We start from the raw sequence: 25,035 nt of genomic DNA on the forward strand, positions 1-25,035 counted from the left end.
CATTGAGCCTGAGTTGAACCGAATTTTTGATTTTTTAATATTATTACTTTCTTCTTCTTCTTCTTCTTCTTCGTTGAAAACTTACACAAAACGCACATTCTCTCTTTTTCTTTTGTTGAATTAAAAAACTTCATTTACAAAATAAGAATAACTGTTTTAAAAGTTATAAGACATATATAGCAAAAAAAAGGAAGAAACGCAAGACCGAGATGTGTCAGAGAAGAAGATCAAAAGAAGATGACAATATATGCGCCAGATCAATTGAACGATTCCATCATACAGCCAAATTGCGCAAAAGGAGAACGAAGCGAGATGAGATATAAGAGTCAGTAATTTGATCATCTCTTGCACCTCACATCAACAAACAATCACAATAGAGCCCAAAGAATGAAATCACAAACATTGTTGGTCGCAGCGATAGCAATAGTATCTTCCCTAGGATGCCAACTAGCATGCATAATCCGTTTACCAAAGTCCAAGTTTTCAGTATCTTGGGCAGCTGCATTAGGCGGTTTCATAGCACTAGGGTTTGATTTTGGACCGCCAGCTGTACCAATCTTTTTAGCTTTGAAGGCTGATTTGTCAGCTTGTAGTACAATATCTGTCGTTGCTTCTTTGTCATAAATGTGGAAATAGTTGTTATAAGATCCTGAAAGTACATGGCTAGAAGAAGATTGTATTGTAGTCAGTGATCTAAGCTTTCAGGACTTTTGGTGAGAAAGAATCCAAGTCGAAAGAGAGATAAATTTGAAAACGGTATGGAGGACAGGAGATGAAGTCATACAACTGGATTCCTTTTTCAAAGCCTTGACCCAGATCACGAGAAAATGAATGGAAGAGAAAAGAATGTTGTTACTTACTTTCCATCACCCGAAAAAGTACATTCAAATTTATCAAAGATACAATCATTTTCGTACAAGTCACATAATTTGCCCTTGAGATGATCGTGAATGGGTATGGTAACAAGTGGACGTTTGTCCATGTTGAGATCCCAAATTCGTAAATTCAGATAATCTCTTGATAGCAGATGACGTCCATCTTTAGAGAACTTGACATCCGAAACTGATGAAATGATTTCGGAAAAGAATGATTTATTGGATGGGTCCTCCTCTTCCTCATAGACTGAAAATCAAATGAAAACAAGATGTTTCTTGAAAATGTCAGTTTCGTGTTTTAGATATCATATCGTCTTCTTAGATATCAATAGAGTAAGAAGACAAGTTGATGATAAAAAGGGACAAACGTTTTGCATGTGTATCACAAAGTGCTGAGCTTCGCATATCTGCCAATTTGACTGTACCTTTCGAGCTCGAATAACAGAATAGATTACAGGAGAGGGGATGAAACTCGGCGGCCGTGATGACTTCTGTCAACTCTTCCATATTTGCGGGTTTAATATCAAGAATGTCTGATCGAGTCATTCACAGCGTGATCATTGAATGATGAGGAGGGGTTTTCGAGAAAAGATGGTGACAGTGATGTCGATGACGGTCAAGAGAGGAAGGAGGGAGATGAATCAGTCATCATCAATATGGATCCATTTCATACACACGTGAACTCTTTTGCTAATTGAGAGAAGGTGACTGACTGAAACTCTGCTCTGAGATAGCAAGATTCCAAAGGTTGATTCTCAGATCATCAGCACTCATATAAGTTTCACCATCCGAATTGATGCTGATTGAATTGATATGATAGGCGTGTGCATTGGCATACACTTTACGTGGAACAGCTGCAATGATGGTGTCGTGAAAAGCAAGACGAGGTAGCTTGAGTTCAGCCGGTGCAGTTGCAACGGGTTGGAAGGTTGTCGACATGTGATTGTTTTCTGCAACGACCTTTAATGATTTCTCAAAAACCTTCCATAATTTGATCGTCTTATCTGAGAAGGAGATTCAACATGTCAATCTCTCAACCCGATATACCTGAACATATTGGATGATGAAGATGATAGCGATGATGAGATGGTAAGAGGCCAGCCAAGGGAAATGAGGGACGAACCATTAGTTGAAAGTAAGAAATGAGCCGAGTTTTGACGTTTACACCACCTGATCTTGTTAATCTTCTCTTCGATCTCGAGTGATTTCAGATAATCAAACTCAGGTTCATGAGATTGGAACTCAGTATAGAATTTGTATTCACATCCCTTCTTGCCTGACTGTTGATAGCCATGATCGATCGAGTCAAGAAGATTTAAGGTCATCGTTACCCATGAAGATCAATGAGACCGATATGAATTTGATCTGTTCTGAAGACTTACCTCATTACGCTCAAAGAGTACTACTCGACCACCTTTATCACCTGTAGCGAGATAATCACCTGTGTGATCGAATTCGACAGTTGAGATGATATCTGCTTCGGTGATATCTTCAACTTCTCCTTTGTCGCCTTTATGATCAAATTGATTGATGAGAGTTAGCAAGATCGATGAAGAGTAGATGATCAGAAAGCATTTGGAATCAGATTGAAAGACCGACCAAAACATTGAGCAAATCTCCAACCAGATGAGTCACTATCCAAAACTGTTCCAGGAGGTGTAGCCATCGATGAAGAAAGAAGAGATCAAAAGTAGTGATGATTGAGAAGAAGCTCTTGAGTATCAGTCAAAAGTGATTTGTTGAGAACAGTATGAATGATATTGAGATCTTAAAGGGAGCTTGATTGATGAGAAGTTGTCTTGAATGGTTTGATTCTGAATGAAGTTCTGATTTGGTTGATTTGATTTGATGTTGATGTTGATGTTGTTGATGATGATATAGAATGATGAACAGTTTAGATATGGTTTTGATGAAGTTGAAGTAGTTGAGAATGGTTTTTGAGTAAAGTAGTAAGCTGTAGTAAGTAGAGTAATCGGTTGAATGGTTCCAAGTTGAAGTTCAGTTGGATTATGTAAGGTTAATTTGACCTTTTAAAATCAGATTATTCTGCTTTATTAGGGGGTTCGATTCGATTCACTTAAGCTTATCTTAATGGATTGGTTAACTATTTCTTTTCTTTTCTTTTTGTTTTCTTTTCTTCTTATTTTGATTTGTAGAGAGTTCAATCAAGTACAAACTCAAACTGTTTAAAGGAAGACAACTTTGATCTTTAAAAGGAAGATCAAATCAATCTCAATACCTTGCCCTTCGTTGACCGTTCCCCTAACTATAGTTGATTACCATATCCTACTACTTTCAATCCTCTCATGGTTTCTTCAAGAATTTAATTCATCTTCAGAATCTGTTACTTGCGTACACCGATCAATCCGATCATGATCAACTGCTTATCTGATCTCTTGCCTTACCTTCATCATCTGATACTCTCACTAGCAATCATCAAGTTTGCAATCTCAACCCAAAAAAATGTCGTACGATGTATTCTGATGTGTGGAATGATGCCGACGTTTAGCAATCATTCCTCTCATAAAGATTGATCTTGTGTTGTCACAAAGAAAGACTCAAGCTTATTTGAGTTATAAACAGTAAGAACATATACAAAGACTTCCAGCTTCCAAGTCAAGCCTCACCTCAAATAAACTCTCTTGGATTCACAATTCAAAATTAATCAGCTCATACAACTTCTACTATGATCTACCTTTAAAAATCATCAACACTTTATGTTTTTTTCACATGCTTCTGTCTAATTCATCCAAAAGAAAAACACAGTGCGTGCCGAAATCAATGGGAAAAGAAGTTGAAAGAAAAAAATGAAACTTTTTAAAACCTTAATTTCCTGTCAATCTTTTATGGATCACTTTGATACACTCTGTCGTTCTTACAGAGCTTGCCGAAAATTCCGCGCCAAACTCGAGCAGTTTGGCGGGAAAACTGGGACAAGCTTTTTGAGTACACAATTAGGATAAAGAGAATTTCTTATAGAACTTCAATTGTTACAAATCAAAAAAAAACATTCTCCAATCCATAAAACTTTTCATCTTAAGAATGTAAAGCTTAATGTGAGGTTCTCATGGTAAGGCAAAGAAAACGCAAATATGATGAAAGGAAACAATCCCTAGTGGTACAAGAGACAGAATGAATGAGAGAAAGATAAACTAGAAAGTAGAGAAGAACATTGAGTCTTATATATTTCAAAGGCACGTATAACCAAGGTACATAATAATAGATTGGTAAAGGAAACAAAATAATATGTAGCATATATAATGAAGAATGAAGAATGATGTTATGACCACAACTTCAAGCAAGAAATGAAGTGATTAAGAATTCATTATCAACAAAAAGCTGATATGTATTACTATTATAGCTCATGTATTTTGCCATATGAAGATCAAAGGATTTCAAAAAAAATTCCTCAACGCTAAAAAAAGAGGATTTCGAAGATTATCGACTAGATTTATGGACCACACCAACAACATGGGAACCAACAGTGACATGGAATTGGAAAGCTTTTAAAAAAGAAAAAATAATTCACCAAATAAAAAACATAAATCTGTAAACCCAACAATTTTCTCAAGAATAGAAAGAAAAACTTAAAAACTTAATCAAAACTTACCAAAATGGTATTAAGAAACCTCCTTTAAGTCTCATCAGAGGCGTCTCACCCGACAAATTCTTTGAATCGGTTGATAGTCCCATTTCCTGAACTTCTAGAGTTTCAATTCTTTTTGAGGCTTCACATTCCGAGGGTATTTTCATTGGAGATGTGATCTGGTAAGTTGACTTGTGTGGTGACAAGCAGGGTTGAGGCTCGTTCTGGTTGGTGGATATCATTGTATGGAAGCTCTAATTACTTAAGCTGAGAGGTTTGCCGGGATGGCCAAAGATAGGATGACAGTTTTGTTCAGCAAAAGATACGACGAAGCTAAAAGGAAGAAAGCAGGATAAATCACCTATTGGAGAGCTTATTTATGCACAAGAACTGAGAAGGTGGCGAAGAAAAATGAACCAGGTGCGGAGAAGAAAGACGTTGGATGAGAGTGATGAAGTGGTGTTATATACTATAGCTGAAGTACTCTGATCTTGAGGCTGTGCACTCAACTGATCGGTTTCGTGTTTTATAAGCGGACTGATAGCCCACCAAGAGATTTATGCAAGGGTAGGTCCCCAATAAACATGTCAGAGGGTGTTTACACATCATAGCACATGAGATTGATCAATTCAAACCAAATCATTCCCTTTGACTTGTTGAGAAAAATGTAATACCAATAACAGTTTACTAAACGAGTTGCAAATCTGGAGGTTGAGACTTTAAATGATCACATAGACTTTTTGCTCGATTATTTTTATCTTGATATGCCGTAGATGGGGTAATGAAGGTCTAATACTAGGGCACTTGCGATGACGGATCGCCACTGCACTGCCACCAGGTCAATCATCAAAATCGACGAGGGAGACGCACATTCTAAATCTCACAAGCAAAGAAATGTCACAGCGAAACACCTTCATCACATTGCAAGGACTTTGGCGCTCTTGATTTTGCATCATCTCAATGAGCCCATCTCAATGTCATGTACTCGCAAGATCGATATTTCTGTATGAGCACACCAAATGCACTTCTAACTCAAACAGTCAAGTTGACTCGCCTATAGCAGAAAGTGAGTCGTGACAGTATGAAGAAAAAGAAAGGTTTTCTTTCAAGCAAATCCCCAGATTCTTTGAAACGAAGTATCAGTAATTTCAGACAAAAATTCCTCACTCGCCCCACAAAATTCAAAAGGCTCAAAGTCATATAGAAATTCGGTCAAGAGCCCCTCAATGTAGTTTACCGGAGCTCTTGTGGAAGCGAAGTAAGCGACCCAATCAATTCACAAACCAAGCACTCTGATCCAAACAAATTCAATGAATGATAAAAAAACCCTCCTCACTCCATCATTTTCTTGATCCATCAACTCGATCCTAACAAACTCAATTCAATGAACCAAAACCTAATCCTCAAATTTCATACCACATAATTCCTAACGAGATGTCTTGTTAAACATTTTCTTTCAAGTAAAAGGAAAGAAAGTCTTTTTCTTAAATAATTTTACTAATTTGAACGTTTGATATAGAAGTTAAATCTTTAGAATGTCCACCTGACCATTTAACTCCATACAACACTCTTCTGATTCGATCATAACTTCTTGGCCATAAAGGTGATTCTGATTTTAAACCTAAGAAGAAGAAGAAAAAAAAATCAAGTTTTGGTAATACAAAAGGTAAGAAGATATTTCCTTTTTTTTGAGAGAGAATGATTGTTCTAACCTATTTTTGAATCATACTTAGGTGCGTAAGGTTTAATCTTGAAGTCTACATCTCGAGGATATATCTGACTTGGATTCTTTAAGACTATACAGGAGAGGAATCAAGACGTGCAGATGATGAGAATCAATGAAAGAAGTCATCAGGATAGATTTAAATCTAGACAAAAAGAAAAATCGTAAAGAAAATTTTGACTTATGACTAACCAGTTAAGTGATCTATCTTTCCATGTGTTTTAATAAAGGGTAAACCAGCAACGTATCCAACAATCAAGCAAAACAAAGTGAGCATAGAAAATCTCATCTTTGTTAAAAAATCTAAATAAATGTAAATATCTCTAGGAGTATTTATCTTGAAATGAAGTATGTAAAGCTCTGCTTAGATCACTTGGTATTTTTTTTATAAAAGAAGCGTGTAAATATCAACTTATTAACTCAAGATAATAAGAATCAACTTGGAGGAATAAAACTGGTTGTTGTCGATTCATTCCAAAGACTTGACCTTTTATTTTGAAGCCTGGCGTGCTTGAACATCTTGATCAGATAACTTTATCAATCTTTATAAATAAATAGCAATCTCCCCAACCGCTATATAAGCCGATATATGTATGCAAGATAGATGACCATCACAACATAAGAACTTGAGTACAGTCTAACCCGCGCTAATGCATAATTTGGGGAGACTCACTTTCCTATGCAATTAGACGGGTTATGCTTTTTGACCTACACCCCCAAAATGCATAAAAATATGCATTTAGATTTTGGGGTGTATTGCATAGAATTATGCATTAGTACGGTTATTGTATTACCCCACCCATATGGGACAAGAGAGGGTGAAGGTGGGAAAACTTCAGTAAGAAAGTGTTTAATTTTGAGGACATTTGTTGTCTATTTAGTACAATATGTACAGAAAGAAACAAAAACAATTGTTTTCAAGAACATGCTTTATCAAGTACAATGTGTTACAAAAAACAGTCAACAAACAATAACTTTTGAGGACTTGTGCTTATTTGGTACGACATGTACAAAAAGAAAGAAATTGAAGTATTTTTGAAGGCTATTGATAATCAAGTGTTAGATATAGTCACACGTTGGAAGAAATCAGTTATTGCCACTTGTTTTTTGTTACCAAAAAACAGCTCGGACTCAAGCATCTCGGCATACTTCTGCAAAGAGTTGTCCAATTTGAGACCAGAAGCTGTACCAGTGCCCTCTATGTGAGCTAATTCCTTGTTTTCAGTAGCAGACATGATGAAAAAAGATGCAAATTGATCTAAGGGAGCCGAAGATCGTGTGAGGTGGGTGATATCACTTTGCTGATCATTCCAAAGCACAACTGCTGTTGCTTTTTGTCAGTATCACCACCACATCACTGGGTTTGACCTATGCAATACCGCTTCCAAGATATAATTTTTTTTGCTTTGACCCTATGCATCATGCAATATGCAATTAAAATCTTGTTTTGGCCCGCACCAGCGTGGTGGAGACCAAAACCTATGCATTTTGGCTGGATATGCATATGCGCGGGTATACAACAGCGCGGGTTAGACTGTAAGATGTCAGAAGATTCAAGTGGGAGAATCTCGTGAAATCTCCATTCCCACTTTTAAAAATACAACAACAATATTTTTCGAGCAAAACACTCTGTGATACCTAGTGAAGCCTTAAAGCAATGAGGTCATCAACCCGACGGACCTAGCCTTGTCTTGAGCCTCATCATATCTCATCATGATGATCGAATGCGACTTTCAGAAGTTCAATGGAGATAACTGAAAGTAAAGATATCAAAAGCAATCACCTATACAAGATCAATTTTGATCTCGAATATAGCTGATCAAGTCCGCAATATGAGGATGAGTATCAGATCTCTTAATTGACTTCTTGATGACCATTTTCTACTACCCTCATCTTCATCAGAGATCTGGGGACAATCTTGGTTGGACAAAATTCCAAGTTGCCCCACTGGTGTACATAACCCCTAACTCTATTAATCAAAACCCTAAAAGCTCAGCCGAAAGCCAACATGAACAGGGGATCCCGGGGGAAACACTTGATTTGCCAGACACAAATCCATCTCTGCACTCTTCAAAGTTACCGACTTTGATATGTTGTAGTGTGACCCACTCAACCAATCGAAGAAAACAAATGACGTGGAACAAAAATCCCATCATCAATCTACCACTTATCAGCTACAATCATCTATCCGCTGATCCATAACTTCTTTGTAAAACGATAAAAATTTGTATTGATTACATAAGATAATTAACCTCAAAAAAAGAGTACCACATTCTGAAAGGAATGAACACTGAATTGAATACACTACGGAAAAGAAAAGAAAAAGTAAGATTAAAGATTACAAATCAAATGTAAGGACGAGATGAGAGCCTTGGGTAATGTTTTTCGAAAAAGGCAAAAGACTTTTGAAAAGAATGAAACCCCATATGATTCGAAGACTTGAATAATTAAAGGATGTAGAGAAATGTGATACGATCGTACCTAAGATAATGATTAGAATAGTACGAATAATGTTTGAGATAGTTTTACATGTATAGATTTGAACTCCTTGTTGACATGATGACGACAAACCAAGGAGCCATTATTAAACTCATGCAAAAAAAGTAGATTAGGTAGATATAGAAAAAAAACGAGTTTGTTTAGATTATTCATCTTCAAAATGTATTAGTTAAAGATGAATGATTTTGTTTCTGGATGTATTTTTATTTATTTATTTTTTCTGAAATCGAATGATGTTTTCTTCAATTCTCATAAAGCTCTTCAAGTTGATGTTCAAGTTCAAGTGCAGCTTTTGAAAGTTGACTAAAGTCAGGTCCAATAAGTGAAATTGTCACTTGACCACTACTAAAGTTCGGATAAGAACCCAGTTTGATCCCAGCTGGTGCCAGCTGTGTAGCAAATCGACTGAGGCATGGTGCAATACTCGATTCCGTTAAAGATGTCACCACAAATTGACGATCTGTAAAAGTTCATACGATAAGTTTCTAGGCAAAACAGAGAGAAACCATGATCATGATCGGAACAAGAAATGAGATCTTACGTGGTTGATTGGCTTTAGGTGGCAGAGGGATGTAGTTTTCGACGAGAGCGTCGGCTAGTTGGGTGAATAAGGTAGGTACACCGGGTAGAATGAACAGACGCCGTCGTAGCTGAACAACAGGAACCCAAAGATGTGGGACCACAAAGAGTACCTCACGATCCATTTTCGGAAACAGTGCCATTCGTCTCCTTGCTTCATGCTGAGCTGGGTTGAGTTTGGCAGTAGAGTTACGTCCTGACATGTAAGTATCCATGCGAGTGATAGTTTCGGCATCGTACTCCAGTTCACCGGCTGGATCCCATACTTTGGCAAGGGATTGGTAGGTGATGTCATCTAGTGGTAACCCAGTTCGATCGATCAAAAATAAATAATCAGTGATCTTGACACGCTTGGGGGTGTGTGCCACGTGGGATGTAGTGTAGGATGATAACCGATCATAAACATACCATGCGTTGGTCCAATCCCGCCAGATGTGAAGATCAAATCAAACTTTGACTCAGGCTCTGAGAGCCGACGAACACACTCGACAATCTCCGCTTCAATATCAGGAACAATCTCAATCTTATCAAGTGATATACCCGATCGAAATAGTAAACCAGCCAGATGATGTGAGTTAGTATCGAGTGTTTTCCCATTAAGAATCTCATCTCCAATTATCACACATGCTGCACGACTTGCTGGAGTTCTTTGAGTGAGATCGGTAGGACGAGGCGTGACAGGAAAGTTAGGTACGATTGGTTTCCCATCTGATGCGGTAGTGTTGATCATCTTTATGAAGCGTTGAGGTGAGAAAGGCTTTGAAGGTGGTTGAAGATGAGATAGTGAAAGTTGAGGAAGTAAAGATCGGGTCGTAGGAATCAATCGGGTCAACATTTTCAAAAACAAACTTGGATGAATTCAAAATCAAAATGCAAAACAACCAATGAACTGTTCCACAAAGTCAACTTATCAAGGGTGCTTTGGTATCATGACTCATATGTCGTCCATCCCCCTTTCCCAGGGCGTCAGGCTCACTAACCCCCTGTAATACCACATAATATTCAAACCTCATCATCATTCATTCTCCTCGACTGATTTGATCATCTACAGGAGAACCGCGCGGACTCCCCAGATAAGAACCTCAAAGGGTTAATCTTATGTATAAGAATGATCCTAACTCATTTCGGTATAACCTAACTTGAGGTGGGTCATTACCAGGGGAGAAAGTTACCTCATTCCCGCCAGAACAGGACAGGAGTGTGTAGCACTCAAGTACATGATTTACCTAACCTTGTATGACTGCTCATCTTGTACTCCATATCACTTGGCTAACAGATCACGGCCTTCGGCGCCGAAAATGTATTGCCCAAGAAGAACAATTTTTTCCTTCTCTCTAGGAACACTTTGTTCAATATTCGAAAATGCATGTGTCATTTAGCTATCCACTCAGACCTGAAAGCCCCAATTACAACAAGATGATGAAGATGAAGATCATCAATGAAGAAGTGAACATCACAGATACTTGAATGAAGACTCAAGCCATTCAATTTCTTTCAAAACAGCTGATAAGATTCAAAAGTATATCATCAACTATAAAAAATTCATGATCAATCTGAAAGAAGTCTTCATTAAATTCCAAACCAACTAAAATCCAAACCAAACCAAAGCTTTCAAAACTTCCAAATCTGTGAAACAATATCATCAACTTCTAAACCATCTAAAGTCTTAGAAGGTTTAAATGAAGTAGCAAATAAACTTAATGCAGGTGGTTTTCTAATTTGTCGATTAAGTTCAGTATCAAACAACTAAAAGAAGAAAAAACAAATTCCCATCAATCGAAAAACAAAACAAAACAAAAAGATTCATCAGTTCAATCCATTAAACGAAAAAAATCAGAAAAAAACTAAACTTACAGTTTTATAAGTATGATCTAAAAAATCTTCTAAATCATAGTTTGGTTTATCAAACGCTTCAGAAAAGACTTTGGATAAAGTCGAAATACTAGATAAATAATGAGATCTTAAACTCGATAATTCCCATAATGAACTAAAGATTGCACCTGATCTTAATGGATCAAGTTCATTTATATCAAATGGATCTATAGAAGATTTCCGAAAAGAAAAAACCGGTTAGTTAATTCAATTGGTCTCTCATTTTTGAAAGTCAAGAAGCTATCGTACCATCGTTTTCTGCGCTCACTGAAGTAGACGCATCTTGTCGATGTAACATTGACATACAACTAGGATGTTGTTTAATCAAATTATAACAAAATGGAATCATCGTAATAATAGCACCAGGTGGAGCAAAAAGACTTAGTCTAGCTAATTTCTTGATAAATGAAGCCACAATATTCACAGGTAAATGTCTAAGAAAAAAGGAATATCAATTCAATTCATGAGTTCATAAGACACGAGTTCTTTGAAAATCACTTACGTTGAAGATAAAAACGTATTGAGCATTCGAAAAAACCTAGGTCGGTGTCTGGCATGTAAAACTGAGCCATCCAATAAAGCATACAAACGAGTATAAAAAGCTGGATAGTCTCTACATGAGATTTCGAAATCCAAAGAATCAGGATGAAGTTCAACAAGATTGAATGAGCCAGAACCAAAGGTTTAGAAAAGTCAAATAAAACTCACAAATTATGTTTAGACATCAAAGTGAATAATCCATTAAGAGCAAGTATAGATAAAGTACCACCTAAATCAATACAATCGACCAAGAAATCCATCAAGATCTTGGGATCTGGCATATGAGGAATCACTTGAAGATGTAAGATGTTTAAAACTCTTTTGATTTCAGATTCAATTAAACCTAAACTTAAAAACGAAATCCAACATTCCGAAAAGACCTTTTGATGTGATTTTAAATGTAATAAAGGATGTAATTTCTCATTCTTTTGCTTCACATTTTCTTCCGGATCTTCTTCTTCTTCATCTGATGAATCATCAAAGATTCCAGTACTACCATCATTTGAGATTTTTAATTTTTTGTTTTGTTTTAAAGATTTAGTGGGTTTACGTTTTTTAGGGTTTATCAGTATAGGTGGTTCACCTGTCCAAAATTGATTTAATTCTTCTGATTCGGTTGGCATGGTGGTTAAAGCTTCTAAATATTGTAATAAGTTTTGAACAATCGATCTTGAGGTTTGAGCATCTACTTCATTAGAGTCTGGTGATTTTTTTTGATGATTGATTGGAGTTGGATTATTCCATTGACATATAGATCTAAAGACAGTTAAGATTTAGTATCAATTTTCGAATATCTGGATTTGAGATAGAGATAATCACTTACGCTGCATCTTTAAGAAAGTGATAACGAATATCATCACAATAATTAAAATACCTCAAAATAAATTCAACTTTAACTTCTTTTCGAACAAACGGTTGATCAGGCGAACCAATCAAAAGAGTTTTCACCAATTTCTTAAATGTTAAACTATTGAAACCTCCATTCGGAACTTTGATGGGTTTACCAGGATTTTCTTTCGAATGTTGAATCGAAAGTGAAGTAGATAATTCACTTTCTCCTCTAACTAAACTCATCAAGATCGTAAGTCCATCAAGTGATAATTGTTCATACTCATGATCATCTTTAATCAAATCCAAAACACATTCAATATATTCATCATATCTTTCTTTTAACCATTCAGTGACTACTTTAAGTGCTTCTTCTGAATGTGTAGAAATAGGTGCAGTGTGAATTCTTCCTTGACGAATAAGTGTTGAGAAGATCCTATGTAAAGCATAAATCGTTGTATGAATCAATTCATAAGTTAAAGCTGAGTTTGGTACTTTTAAATCTACCAGGACATTGATTAAATCTGAGATGGGATTTAAATCTTGATGTTGTGATAGTTTGATGTGTGATTCTAATTCTTTGATTTGTTGAAGTGTTAGCTTTGATGAATGTTTTGTTGGTTTTGTACTTTTCTTTTGTTTTCTTGAAGTGTTTGTGTTGATCGACGTTTTTGGTGCTGGCATGGTTGAGTTGAATGAAAATGAAAAAGTTTGAATTCGGTTCAGAATCAGATCAAGTGGTCAAAAAAAATGGAAGACAGTCAAGTCACGTGCAGAAGTTACATGTCCTGAAACCTACATACATACTGTTACATACACTGGAATCTGGATTCCAATTTGATCATTCAATTTCAACACTTTCAAGTTTCAATAATGGTATTCAAAACTCGAGAAACTGGTCCAAGAAGTGTCAAGAAGTGACATCTAGAAACTTCTTGGACACCTCAAGAAGTTTCTAGATGTCACTTCTTGACACTTCTCGGAAATATTTGAAAGCACCTTCGAGACCTCTATTCCACTTACCCTTTGCCAGCTTTGCCTCACATCTCAAGATGCCGCGGGTCTCATCCCGACAACAAGTCCTACAAGTCCTGAGAAAGGTATCACGCCACCTCCTTGCTTATCCCAAAGACAACATACTTCATCTATCTTCAGCAAAGCATCCCTCAAACACCTCAAAATCACTATCAACTCTGCTCCTCCTGCCTCAGTTACTACCAGATCTTCCACTTATGCCAAAAACTCGCTTAACTTTGGGTTTCATCCTGAAAACTAGAAGGACAGGAAGACTTGAAGACTTTGATTTGAAGACCCACGAAGTAGAATTATGGTTGGCGGAACTGGAACGTGTGGAAAGTCAGCGATACCTGACTTCCAGAACCCTCCGCAAACGAGATCATTCCCACGAGCTCTTCAATGGTATTATGATCGCTTCAGAGACCATATTCATGAAATTGGCAAGCTCTCTTTTTTCTTTACAGTCTTTTGAATTGTTTCTAACGACTGCTTTGATGATATAATCAGGCGCGAATGAAAAAGGATAGCTTCATTACCCTGTTTCGTAAGATTCAAGATAGCCAAGTTTTCAGAAACCATTCCAGCAATTCTCAAGCAAAAGTTGAAGTCCAACTCTTGGTTGCCCTAGCGAATATGGGCCTTTCGGGAAATGGGGGACAAGTTTCACTCATTGGCCGTTTATTAGGTGTTTCGGGTTGGTGCTTGTTTATAAAGCATGTAGTTCGTTTTCGGTTACTGACTTTGGTACCAATTCCAGAGGGGAGTGTTGAAAACTACACATGGCGATGTGTAGCGGCGATCCTTGAATTGCAGCCTCAATATCTTAGCTGGCCATCCCCACAGGAACGTGCAATCATCAGGAACGAGATCGCTGAGGATCACCCAGCTTTGAAGGGATGTGTAGGGTTTGTTGACGGGACACTTATCCCCTTGGCTTTTGGTCCAGTCATCTGCAAAGAGGACTACTGGACCCGAAAGTATTTCTACGGACTTAATTCAATGATTGTGTGTGATCATCGGCGGCGGATTACTTTTGCACGCCATGGATGGTGTGGAAGTGTTCATGACCAGCGAGTTCTCAGAACTTCAACAGTAAGGTTTAATTTTTGGTTATTTTTTTGGGTTCTTTCAAGAATTACAGAAGCTGATCAAGTCTGTAGCTTTGGTGTCAACCCGGTCGCTACTTCTCCGAGGGAGAGTATATAGTTGCCGATTCAGGTTACAGCGCCTCAAATTGCACCCTTCCTCTCTTCAAGAGAAACTCGGACTGCCAACTTCCTGGTCTCAAGAATGCCTTTAATAAAGATCTTAGTGAGGCACGAACGGTAATTGAACACGTGAATGGAATGCTCAAATCACGCTTTCAGATGATGAAGGAATTGCGACTGGTTTTGCGAGACAAACGGTCAATGAAACGGGCAAACGCGCTTTTGATGGCGTGTTGTCTGCTCCACAATTTTCTTTTGTCGGAGGATGAACGCACATCCTTTTCTTATGGTCTTCCTAATGCAGCCAAGCGTGAGGAAGAGCGACAATATTGGGAAGAGACCCCGGCAGTAGTTAACGCAGTGCTTGCCGATAACAATGACTCCTTACGCAAAGAAGTATTTGCAGAATACTGTTGTCTAATGGGAGAAGTAGTCTGATGTTTGTAAGTGTGATTTGCTGCATCTATTCCTTTGCTCAGAATGAAGGAATATTAATCATGAAATGATTGATATTTTCGATAGTCGATTAAAACTCTTCGATCACAGTTTCTTTTGCCTTTCTTTTTTCTAACAATTAAAAATTTCTTTATGTGAAATCATTACAAAAAACGTTGTAGTCAAATTTCAAGTCGACTCACACAAGGATTCAGAATTTAAATCGTGCTGTTTTTTTGAAAATGTTATCTTCTTGCCTTATTATGGTTAAATGATCTAAATCGATCAACGTTTTTAAAGGTTGTTCTTCTTGTCTTACTGTTTTCAATTGTGTTAGGCCAATAGATTGTTCTTCCACTCAAAGTAAGGCAGAAACCTTTTTACCAACGTTTATTTGGTTTTGGATAAATTCAGTGACCGAGGAGAAGTTTTGCAAACGAAATCAAAGAAAACAGTTTGGTATTACATCAAACACAGTTGAATAGTGACTTCTCCAAAAATTGGAAGAGACAAGACGATTCAAAAATAATAAAAATCATGACTAAAAACAAATCCTATGAACCATTGTTTGGAAGACAAAAGACAATCCAAAAATACCAACAATTATGACCAAAACGAGTTCAGCCTACTTTCATCAAGAGTAGTTGTTGCTCTAAGTACCGCTCATTCTTCTGCCAACATTTGATCCACAGTTTCTTTCGCTTCGGTCAAGCTCATACTGAAGTTATCCATGTATTCTTTGTACAGGCGTCCTCGCATGGAAATATCTTCTATTTTTGATTTCTTCTTTTGACTCTCCAACTCTTTCTCAAATTTGATTAATTCCAGATTCTCTCGACGTCTCTTGAGCTCTCTTGTTTCTTCCGAAGTTCTTTCTTTAAAATCTAACTCGGCTTGTTCGTAATTCAAAGTTTCCCTTTTGATTTGGAGCTCCTGTAATGATTGACTGTGCTCATTGGTCCCCGGGTTTAAACTCTTAGTGATCGCATCGGTGAGTTTGTTGTTAGAGAGGACTTCTGATTGTCTGGCTGATTGCTCGGCTAACATGTGTTTTTTCTTGAATTCCCACTCAGCATCGCGTTCTTCTCGTGATGGTAAGTGATTAGTTAAAACTGAAGATGAAGCACCTGAGTTGACTCGAGAGGATTTGCTTCTTCCACCGTTTGTCGAATCAAATGATGCCACATATGAGCTTTTTCGAGGGGAAGCATGACGAGTTTTTGAAACCTTAGAACGAGATGAGCTATGAACCTCATGACTTGTTGATTCTTTGACGCTGACATCATTCAAGTTTTCAGGTTCTTTGTTTTCATGTTGATCTTCATCATCATCATGTAACACTTCAAAACGGGGACTCTTGATTCCAGCAAACAGTCGATCAAGGGAAGTTTCGTCATTGAAAGGATCATCATTGTGTTTGTTTTGATTAGCTTGGTTGGCCTCGAGTTGATTGTCTTTGGGGTCAACAGTCATTTCTTTATTTTTTTGAGAAGGTAATATGGCATCTAAATCAATCACGTCATTAGATTCCTGCACAGCGTCTGGTGAGTTTGCCTTTTGTCTTCCAAACGCTGGGGCCATTTCTTCAAAATATAGACATTTTTTTTGAGCAATGCTTTGGAGATTAAATAAAGATGTATTACATATAGATTAGTTGTATATCTAAAAGCACACAAACATAAGGGAAAAACTGACCATCAAACAAATCTTCTACTAATGACAGTCGCTCCTTCCATGCCTCGCTATCAGACGAGTACCCATTTTCCTCCTTCTCACGAATTGCATCCTCCATGAGTTTTTGTTTTACACCTTCGCCCGTTCCTTTGCGGAAGTCACGCCCGTCGCGGTAACTTCTCTCAAGTTCTCGGATCTAATTCCAAAAGAAATTCACCCGTAATTAACATATGTAAATGATGTTCAAGGAGTGGATAGACATACCTGGAATTCAACTGCGGTAGGTTTTATGTTTGGAAATCCGTTTTCAGCGAGGTACTTGGCAACCTCTTCGGCTACGCTTCCCTTGCTGATAGTTCCTCCTTCACCTCTCCACCAGTCTATACGATGACCATCACCATCAGGAGTTATCAGCCATTCAACTACAGTCCAAAGCGGTGTCTTGCCGTCCTTATTTTTGTCTGTGCGCCACCCGGTTCGAGAACGGACAGGGGAAGATGGTGGTTTGCTGTTCGACTTGGGAGCAGGTTTTTTGCGAGATCCCTTTGCACGCTTGGGATTTGAAATAGATTGGGTCGAATCTGGATCGGTAGGAAGTTTTTCTTCAGATTGAATCAAAGGTTGTTGGGGTGTCTGAGACATAGTTCCCCAAATTTGCGGGTTGATACTGGGCGAGATATGGTGGTGGTGGAGAAGTGGCGAGTGTGGATTGATAGTTGGCGAGACAAATGTATAAGGGTAGTGAAGAATGGGTGGAGCCTGTCCTGCAAATGACGAGGCCGATGGAGTACGAGAAAGAGGGGAATTCGAAGGTGGTATATCCGCCATATGATTGAAGTTGAATTATGCGGGTTTTAGAAGGAGGAGCACAGAGGGGAACGTGATGAGAAATACAGGTGTACTGTTTTCCAAATATGGATGGATTTGACCCGAGAAACATCTTGCAGCCGAGAAACATCTTGAGGTGTCCAAGAAGTTTCTAGATGTCACTTCTTGACACTTCTTGGACCAGTTTCTCGAGTTTTGAATACCATTGATATTGGGTGTTGTAAAAATACTATTGCACCATTTTATTTCAACTTCAGCTTTGATGATGTTCATTCGCAGATATCTACAATCTTGAGATGTGCCCATATTCCAATGATGAGTATCTTTCCAGTTGTAGAAATAAACCTTTAACCTATATTGGTCACTTTTATGAGCTTGATACAAACGAGTCCCGAGGTGAAAGCAAGATTAGTTGACCCACACTTAAATCTACCAAGTAAAAATCAAGTCAATGAGATCAGGTTTATAGTAAAGAAATACAAGAGCTTGTTTAAAAGCTTATTGCCCCCCCAAAGCATCAAAACTCATTCAATCACAATCTCAACTTCCATCTTAATAATCAAAAGAGATATATAATACAATATTAAAAAAAAGGTCAATCATACAGCAACACCACACCAGACCTAATGAAATCATAGAAATACAAAATGCAAAAGAATCTCTCGAGAATTGATCACCAAGGTATTCAAAAAAATAATTATTAGATATAGATATATCAATCTTAAGATCCAACCCATTGTTTACATATAGGACATTCAGCTTTTCTTCTAAGCCAAGAACAAATACATTCTTCATGAAATCTAATGATTGAAACCACGAAAAGAAAAGATCAAATTCATGAGTTTAAATCGAAACCAAAGTTTTAAGAATCATGGATGGATTACTGACACATGTTCACATGCTAAAACACCCACACTTTCATTTTCTCTAAATTGACACAAACAAATCTACATTCAAAGATTGACCATCAATGAGCATCTCTCACTTCTAAAGCAAAAAAAAAGAAATCTCAAAACTTTAGCTTACCATACATTTATTACATCTCACTCCTTCCTTCACACGAAACTTAGTCTTGACTTTTCCTTCCTTATCAATCCTTCTTGAAACCACTTCAATGATTCCAATCTTTTGAATACCTCTTCCAATACCAGGTTCAGACAAACCTAAGGAATGAGAACTAGAAGATCCCATTAAATCTGAAAGCATTTGGATTTCTTCATATGTAGCTTCTCCTCGTTCTAATCTCAAGACCAATAAATCCAATTCAGTAAACCTATGTTCTTGAACTTCATTCGCACTTGTGATATTCTCATCATTCGTCCTAGTGAGTTCTTCTACCACCGTTTCACTCACGATTTGTTCGTCAGCTTCTTCCTCTTCTTCGACCAATGTTTCACTTATTCCTATATTCATCAATTCTTCACGTCGAGGCCCTTCCAACTCAACAGGTAAGCTTCGACGGTTAAATGCCCTCTCTTCTCTTGCCAACACAGATCCTTCTCCTCTGTTGGCGATCATCGAAACTCTCGCTGCGCGTGTTGATGTTGAAGGTGGTGGTGGCGGTGGACGTCGCCGAAGACTTGATCCACGTCTCAACATACTATTCACTTCAGCCGGCGATGCAGGAAGGGGCGCATGGGTGGGCGAAAGAATTGTAGAACTGTTGGGCGATTTGGATGGCGGCGGCGGGGGAGGTGGTCTTCTTCGAGTTGGATCAGTTGATAGGCGTGATTGCAAGGTAGGATATATGAAGGCTGGACGCGGTGGGGGGATCGGGGGTGGTATACGCTTTGGCGAATTCGCAGTAACGCCGGATCTGGGCAGCGTTATCAGTTCTGGCTTCAAATTATTTGAAGTTGATGGTTGAGTAAGAGGCGGTGAAGGTGAGGATCTTCGAGGCAATTGGCTAGTGGCACTGATGTCAGACGCGGGTGCTGAATCTGAGGAGTGCGGGAAGCCTGAATCTTCTGGAGGTGCACATGGTGAAGATGGTGGTGAAGGACCGATGACCAGTCTGATCGGGACCCAGACGGTTTGTTGATCATGCTCCGCGAGCGTGCAGACACGATGTGAACGATCCCAAGCCGCAACGCGCTCTGATAAATCCAGGCTGAGGTCCCATTCGGGCGCAGCTTGTGCATAAGTTGGCGGAGGGCTATGAGGCCGACCATTGTGACCAAAGGAGATATCCGACGGAGGAGCTGCGGGAGGACCACCGAGTGGGGGCGGATAAGATGGTGCCGTAAAAGGTGGAGGCGGATTGCGCAGGTCCTCTAAGATTTCACTGTAATCTACTTCAGGATGTCCAGACCGGATTCGCGGGGGGTCAGAGACCAGAGGTCGCCTAGGAGGTGTGGTTGAAGCTGGAAGACCATCATCTGAAGCAGAGCTAATGACGACAGAGCTTTGTCTAGAGATAGGCGCACTGTTAGGCTGTTGACGCGAAGATGGACGGGGTGGACCTAGAGAAGGTTGGCAACATGGAGAGGGAGTCATATTTGAACTGATCGATACAGCAGGTGAGCTTCGATGATCGACCGGAAGCAAAGACGGCGCGGGAGGCGAAGGGGTCACCGTAGATTCGGGTCGAGAAAGGGCATTTATCGACCTCGATGACCCTGATGATCCTGATTGTTGGACTGTACCTTGATACGAAGACGATCTAACGTTCGAGGGGATCCGAGAAAGCTTTGGTTGAGTTAAGATGAGAGGTGGAGATGTTGCAGCAGATTTAAGAATTGGAGGCTTGACACGCTTGGGGGTGATCTGGGTGGTTGAAGAGGGTGGGATGGGCAAAGAGCGCGTCTGAGTAAGGGTGTGTGGCAGCCCAACGTTTCGAACTGCATCGAGTACGGTTTGATTGATTTGAGGTTTTTTAAGACGATGTTTCTTAGGAGTGATGATCTTGATAGGTTGAAATGAAAGACTAGATTTGGAATGCTGAGATGTTGATCGATTGCTAGATGAATGAGAATTGCCAGTTATAGGATAAAGTGAAGATGGATTGAGAGTTTGTTTGTGATTGTTGTTGTTTTGATTGGTTTGATTTGAAGTTGAAGGTAAAGAAGAGATTGAAGGTGAAGGTGAAGGTGAGGATGTCATTTGATTTCTTAATTTCTTCTCTTCAGACTTGACTTTTGAGTCTTGAGTGTTGACCTGTGTTGACCTTGTGTGATTTCCAACTCAAAACTTGACTTTCTGCTTTTCCATAGCGCGTGTGTACAGCTGTTTCAACAAAGATTGATTTTTTTTTGAAAATCTCGCCAATGTGCAAAACCCGGGTTTTGTCCTGTTTTGTCCCTCACCCGATTTTGTCTCTCGGCTAATTGGAAGAATACAGAAAAGAATAAACCTGTAAATCAAGTTTTGTCTCTGGTTTTACCCGCTGCGGAGACAACTTTCTCCAAAAAAAGTTGTCAACCTTTCTTGAAACGGCTGTATATGTAAACAGTAACACTGCATCACATGTAATCTCAAGATAGAAGTTGAACTTGCGACGGTTCACCATTCCAAATCTTTGACATGAACCTCCTTTGACTCTAGCGTCAATTCCACAAACAACCTAGATAGGGGTCGGCAGGTGTGAAAGTTGCTCAATGGCCTTTTTAGTTTTGTCAATCTAGATCAGAAGCTCACTTTTGCACTGAGGATTTTTATTGGCGCAGGCTACACAGAATATCCAATGTTTGGTGGTGTAAACAGCTCTGGTTTCCAATGTATGTTGTAGAACAGTTCTAGATAGACAAGACCTCAAGCTGAACTAATGCGACGGGGACTTCCTTTCACCAATTCCAGATATGACCCTTCAAGAATGAACTCAAACAAAATTAGAAACCAGGCCTAAGATTGAGTTGCTGTGGTTGATAGAAGCGCCCCTACCAATTTTAAAATCTAGAATCATTCAGCCGGGTTCTTGGCCACATAAGTATCAAGGATCCACTTGAAACACCAAAAGCTCATGGCGAGCCAAAATTAAAGGTATATAGGTGTTGGCAGATGATCAACCTGGTACAATCAAGAAGTATAATTATTCACAATAATCGAATCAAAACTTTACAAAAAGATCAATGATCATATAGACATATTCTATATACCAATTCAGCACAACTAAGAAGTAAAAAAAGACACAGGCGTCTTGTGAAATACAACACAGAAAATCGAAAAATAAGGTCATACAGTTTTTACATCTTTATAGCTTTGAGTCTGAACATTTGAGTTGATGAAGATCAAATTCCACATGATTGAAATTTCTCCGCATTAATTCATATGATCACAGGTGTAATTTTGATAGTCGATTCGAGGTATGTCACCACCTCCCCAGTATGGAGTGATCAAAGATTGGTAAGCTACCAGGGATTGATGTTGTTTTTGTATCCTGTTGGGTTTGGAGTGAATTGTGGTTGTTGTTGCTGCTGCTGCTGTTGCTGCTGCTGTTGCTGTTGCTGTTGCTGTTGCTGTTGCTGTTGCTGTTGCTGTTGAACATGTATATCCATCTCGTTTCCATTGTTATTGCCAGCTATAGCGTGAGGATCGCGCTGGAGGTTGTGAGGATGATGACCATGTTGATATCCAGCTTGAAAGACATTATGATGACCACCGATGTTCATCGATGGCCACCCTCCTGGGTTGTTAGGTTGAAGAACAGGAATCCCAATTGAAGTATCGTGCGCTGACGGAACTGGGATCCCATTAGAATGAGTCTGACGCCCATGATTTACGTGTCCTACTGCGATATCATGATTTGTTGAAAAGACAGGAATACTGTGATTCACGTCTATTTGCATATTCGAGTCATTGGCTCCATCCATCATATTATTGCACGGGACATGAATACTATGATCAGGCTTAGACATAGGCACCGGTATACTGTTGGTGTTAAGCGATGGGACGGGGATGCTGTGATTGTGAGATGACAGGGAGGTATTACTGTTCGACAGCATCGTGGGGATCGATGCGTTTTGCATGTGACTAGAGTTGTTCACCGAAATCGAGTTATTGGTGAACACTGGAATTCCGTCTTGGTGACCCTGGGGGAGCCCAATCCCAGCATTGGCGACCGGTACAGGAATGTTTCCACCTTGACCCGCGAGTAATACACCACTTGCATGAGTTGGCTGATTGTTATTTGTAGTCGAATTCGGGAGCGGACGGGATTGTTGAGTGTTAGGCTGAGTATTATTGAGATTCTGAGCTGCAGCAGCGGCCAATTTACGTTCTTTTGCCAATCGTCTTGCCTCTGCCCTCTGCTTCTTCTTTTCGTCATCTGCGGCCAGTTCTTCGGGCGTCATGTTGAGCCTAGCGATCGCTTTCTTGCTGAGTTTCTTAGTGGGGGCTAGTACAGCAGCTGGCGAACCAGCTTCAGATACGCCGTCCTCAAGTTGGTTCTTATTTGCAAGCCCCTTCTTCTTTGCACCAGCAGTTTTCTTAGTGGGGATAGGAGCACAAGCGACTGGGGGAGGTATGGAGGGAGGTGACATGGCGGCCGCCTGGGCTGCTGGATTCGGAAGTTGAGGATGATGGATGGACTGTTGAAGGGCGTTCGTGCCTTGTAGTGGTGGATATGCCTCAGCTGAGGTGACTTGCTTTGAATCAGCAGAAGTGGAATGGGCCATGCGCTGCTCATGATGAGCACCACTAGGTGGCAAATTAGGAGCAGGGCTATGAGCTTGATCGGGTTGTTGAGAGGCGGACAAAGAGTCTTCTTGAGCTTGAGCAAGCTGCAAAGACGTATTTCGCATCCTTTTGATGAGATCAACCCGCGAGAACCTATCAAGAAGAGGGAAAGTATTGAACACAGAGGTCGAAAGCGATGTAAAATAAAGAAATGAATCCCATACGTCGGTGCGAACGCCTGTCCATAGCTTTCATCTGCAATATGCATGTATTTCTCTTGTCTATCGCGTTTCCTACGCATCGCTTCTTCCTCGCCAGAGTTCAGTGGTCGTTTTCTTGGACCTTTTTGATGAGTCGAAGGTTGGAGGGTAGTATCACACAATAATTGGTTTGCGATGCGGGTGGTGATTATGCTAGGAGATAAACACAATGGTGGAGTTGTCCTTTCCTGCGAGACGGTATCGATCAGGACCCATGACAGTCCTTCATAGAGCGAGGAGCACATACCAAAATTGCAGACTCTACAATTACGGCTTCCTCTTCAGTCATAGGTCCCCACTTGTATTGAGAGCCTTTTATTTCTTTTGCGATTCCTGCCATGTGAGATATCCTTGCTTCATTCATGATCTGAAGATCTTTCCAAAGAGTTTCGCAAGTAGGGCTAAGCACAAGACGATGAAGTGTCACCTGATCGTTTGGCAGATCTTGAGGAGGATCGCGATTAGTATTATCTTTCTTAGATCTATTAATTTGTGCAACAGCTGAAGAGGTTGGATGAGGAGAGTTTTGAGACGCTGATGGATCATCATTTGTTGGGGGTTGATCTCCTTGCTCAATTGCTCGATGATCATGAACTTCGACAATAAGGCAGCCATCATAAAATTTAACATCTGATTCATCCAAAACATCTAATATATCGTTGGGCATCTTCTGTTCACGAATGCAATCTATCCAATGTTTCAGTTCACCGTCATACGCATGAAGGGTCGAGTCGGGTTGACCCAGACGAAAGCCGGTAGAGTAAAGATGCATTATCAATGATGGTGTTTCTTTTCGATAACGCTTGAGGATAGCACGGATCGTTCGGGTAAGATTGTAGACTCCTGGGTTTTTGGTCGACATGATGATGATGATGATGATGATGATGATGATGATGAGGTAGTGTTGATGATTGGTGGTGGAAGTTGAACTGAAGGCCGCAACCGTGGTTATCCCGAGCCCAGGACTCCCTGGTCATGGGACGGACCGCATACCAAAGCCAGGGTACCGCATACATGCGATGTCAAGACTCAAAATGAGTCACCTACACAGGATGGTCTCCCTGCTCCCACTCCTCAGTTAGCTACGGACTGTAGGGTGGGGTTGATCCGCGATGGGATTCTTGAATGATGTGAATCCGCACCCAGTGGACCTCTCTTACATGCGCGTCAGAGAGGTCGCGGTGGGGGAGTGGCTGAGCCCTGCCTCTGGGTTGGTTTTCGTGAACCAACCTCTTGGCCGGCCTCGCGCCCTGGGTCGGTGGGTGGGATTCAATTTCGAGTTATCCTTAACTCGTGTAACTTTCCGAGTTATTTTAAAACCCGTTTCTTAAAAAACCCGCTTTGTACTCGTTATATAAAGCGTTTCCTCACTGTTGGGTGGGGGGGGAGGTATTAAAAAATTTTTCCGAATGTGTTCGAAAAAGGAGATGAATTATCTCGGTTGAGATTAATTATAAATTGAGCCTTGACGTTGTCTTGCGAGGTGAAAAAGGTTTTC

General features: G+C 39.6%; 6 protein-coding genes across 6 annotated transcripts; all 6 read right to left on the minus strand.

Annotated features, from left to right (window-relative positions):
- Nucleotides 1–368: 368 nt before the first annotated feature.
- On the minus strand, nt 369–2,541 carry MELLADRAFT_32843 (uncharacterized protein; the record flags this gene model as incomplete). Its single annotated transcript, XM_007404532.1, has 7 exons — nt 369–663; nt 861–1,122; nt 1,244–1,408; nt 1,589–1,879; nt 1,999–2,151; nt 2,254–2,385; nt 2,475–2,541. The coding sequence occupies 7 exons, from the start codon at nt 2,539–2,541 to the stop codon at nt 369–371; spliced, it is 1,365 nt and encodes a 454-aa protein (XP_007404594.1).
- Nucleotides 2,542–5,945: 3,404 nt separating this feature from the next.
- MELLADRAFT_102028 (uncharacterized protein) lies at nt 5,946–6,473 on the minus strand (the record flags this gene model as incomplete). Its single annotated transcript, XM_007404531.1, has 3 exons — nt 5,946–6,082; nt 6,174–6,257; nt 6,377–6,473. The coding sequence occupies 3 exons, from the start codon at nt 6,471–6,473 to the stop codon at nt 5,946–5,948; spliced, it is 318 nt and encodes a 105-aa protein (XP_007404593.1).
- Nucleotides 6,474–8,393: 1,920 nt separating this feature from the next.
- On the minus strand, nt 8,394–10,075 carry MELLADRAFT_41791 (uncharacterized protein; the record flags this gene model as incomplete). The annotated part of the gene is made up of 3 exons (XM_007404530.1): nt 8,394–9,143; nt 9,225–9,557; nt 9,671–10,075. The coding sequence occupies 3 exons, from the start codon at nt 9,990–9,992 to the stop codon at nt 8,926–8,928; spliced, it is 873 nt and encodes a 290-aa protein (XP_007404592.1).
- Nucleotides 10,076–10,854: 779 nt separating this feature from the next.
- Nucleotides 10,855–11,939, minus strand: MELLADRAFT_70703 (uncharacterized protein; the record flags this gene model as incomplete). Its single annotated transcript, XM_007404529.1, has 5 exons — nt 10,855–11,008; nt 11,117–11,301; nt 11,384–11,568; nt 11,637–11,747; nt 11,843–11,939. 5 exons carry the CDS (start codon nt 11,932–11,934, stop codon nt 10,874–10,876), a joined length of 708 nt encoding a protein of 235 aa, XP_007404591.1.
- Nucleotides 11,940–18,053: 6,114 nt separating this feature from the next.
- On the minus strand, nt 18,054–20,866 carry MELLADRAFT_76571 (uncharacterized protein; the record flags this gene model as incomplete). The annotated part of the gene is made up of 3 exons (XM_007404528.1): nt 18,054–18,464; nt 18,553–18,611; nt 18,691–20,866. The coding sequence occupies 3 exons, from the start codon at nt 20,764–20,766 to the stop codon at nt 18,386–18,388; spliced, it is 2,214 nt and encodes a 737-aa protein (XP_007404590.1).
- A 1,144-nt stretch (nt 20,867–22,010) lies between these two features.
- Nucleotides 22,011–24,399, minus strand: MELLADRAFT_89326 (uncharacterized protein; the record flags this gene model as incomplete). The annotated part of the gene is made up of 3 exons (XM_007404527.1): nt 22,011–23,430; nt 23,502–23,725; nt 23,785–24,399. 3 exons carry the CDS (start codon nt 24,397–24,399, stop codon nt 22,011–22,013), a joined length of 2,259 nt encoding a protein of 752 aa, XP_007404589.1.
- Nucleotides 24,400–25,035: the final 636 nt, after the last annotated feature.

Source organism: Melampsora larici-populina (genome assembly GCF_000204055.1).
Source record: "Melampsora larici-populina 98AG31 unplaced genomic scaffold MELLAscaffold_2, whole genome shotgun sequence".
In the NCBI taxonomy this organism is placed as follows: domain Eukaryota; kingdom Fungi; phylum Basidiomycota; class Pucciniomycetes; order Pucciniales; family Melampsoraceae; genus Melampsora; species Melampsora laricis-populina.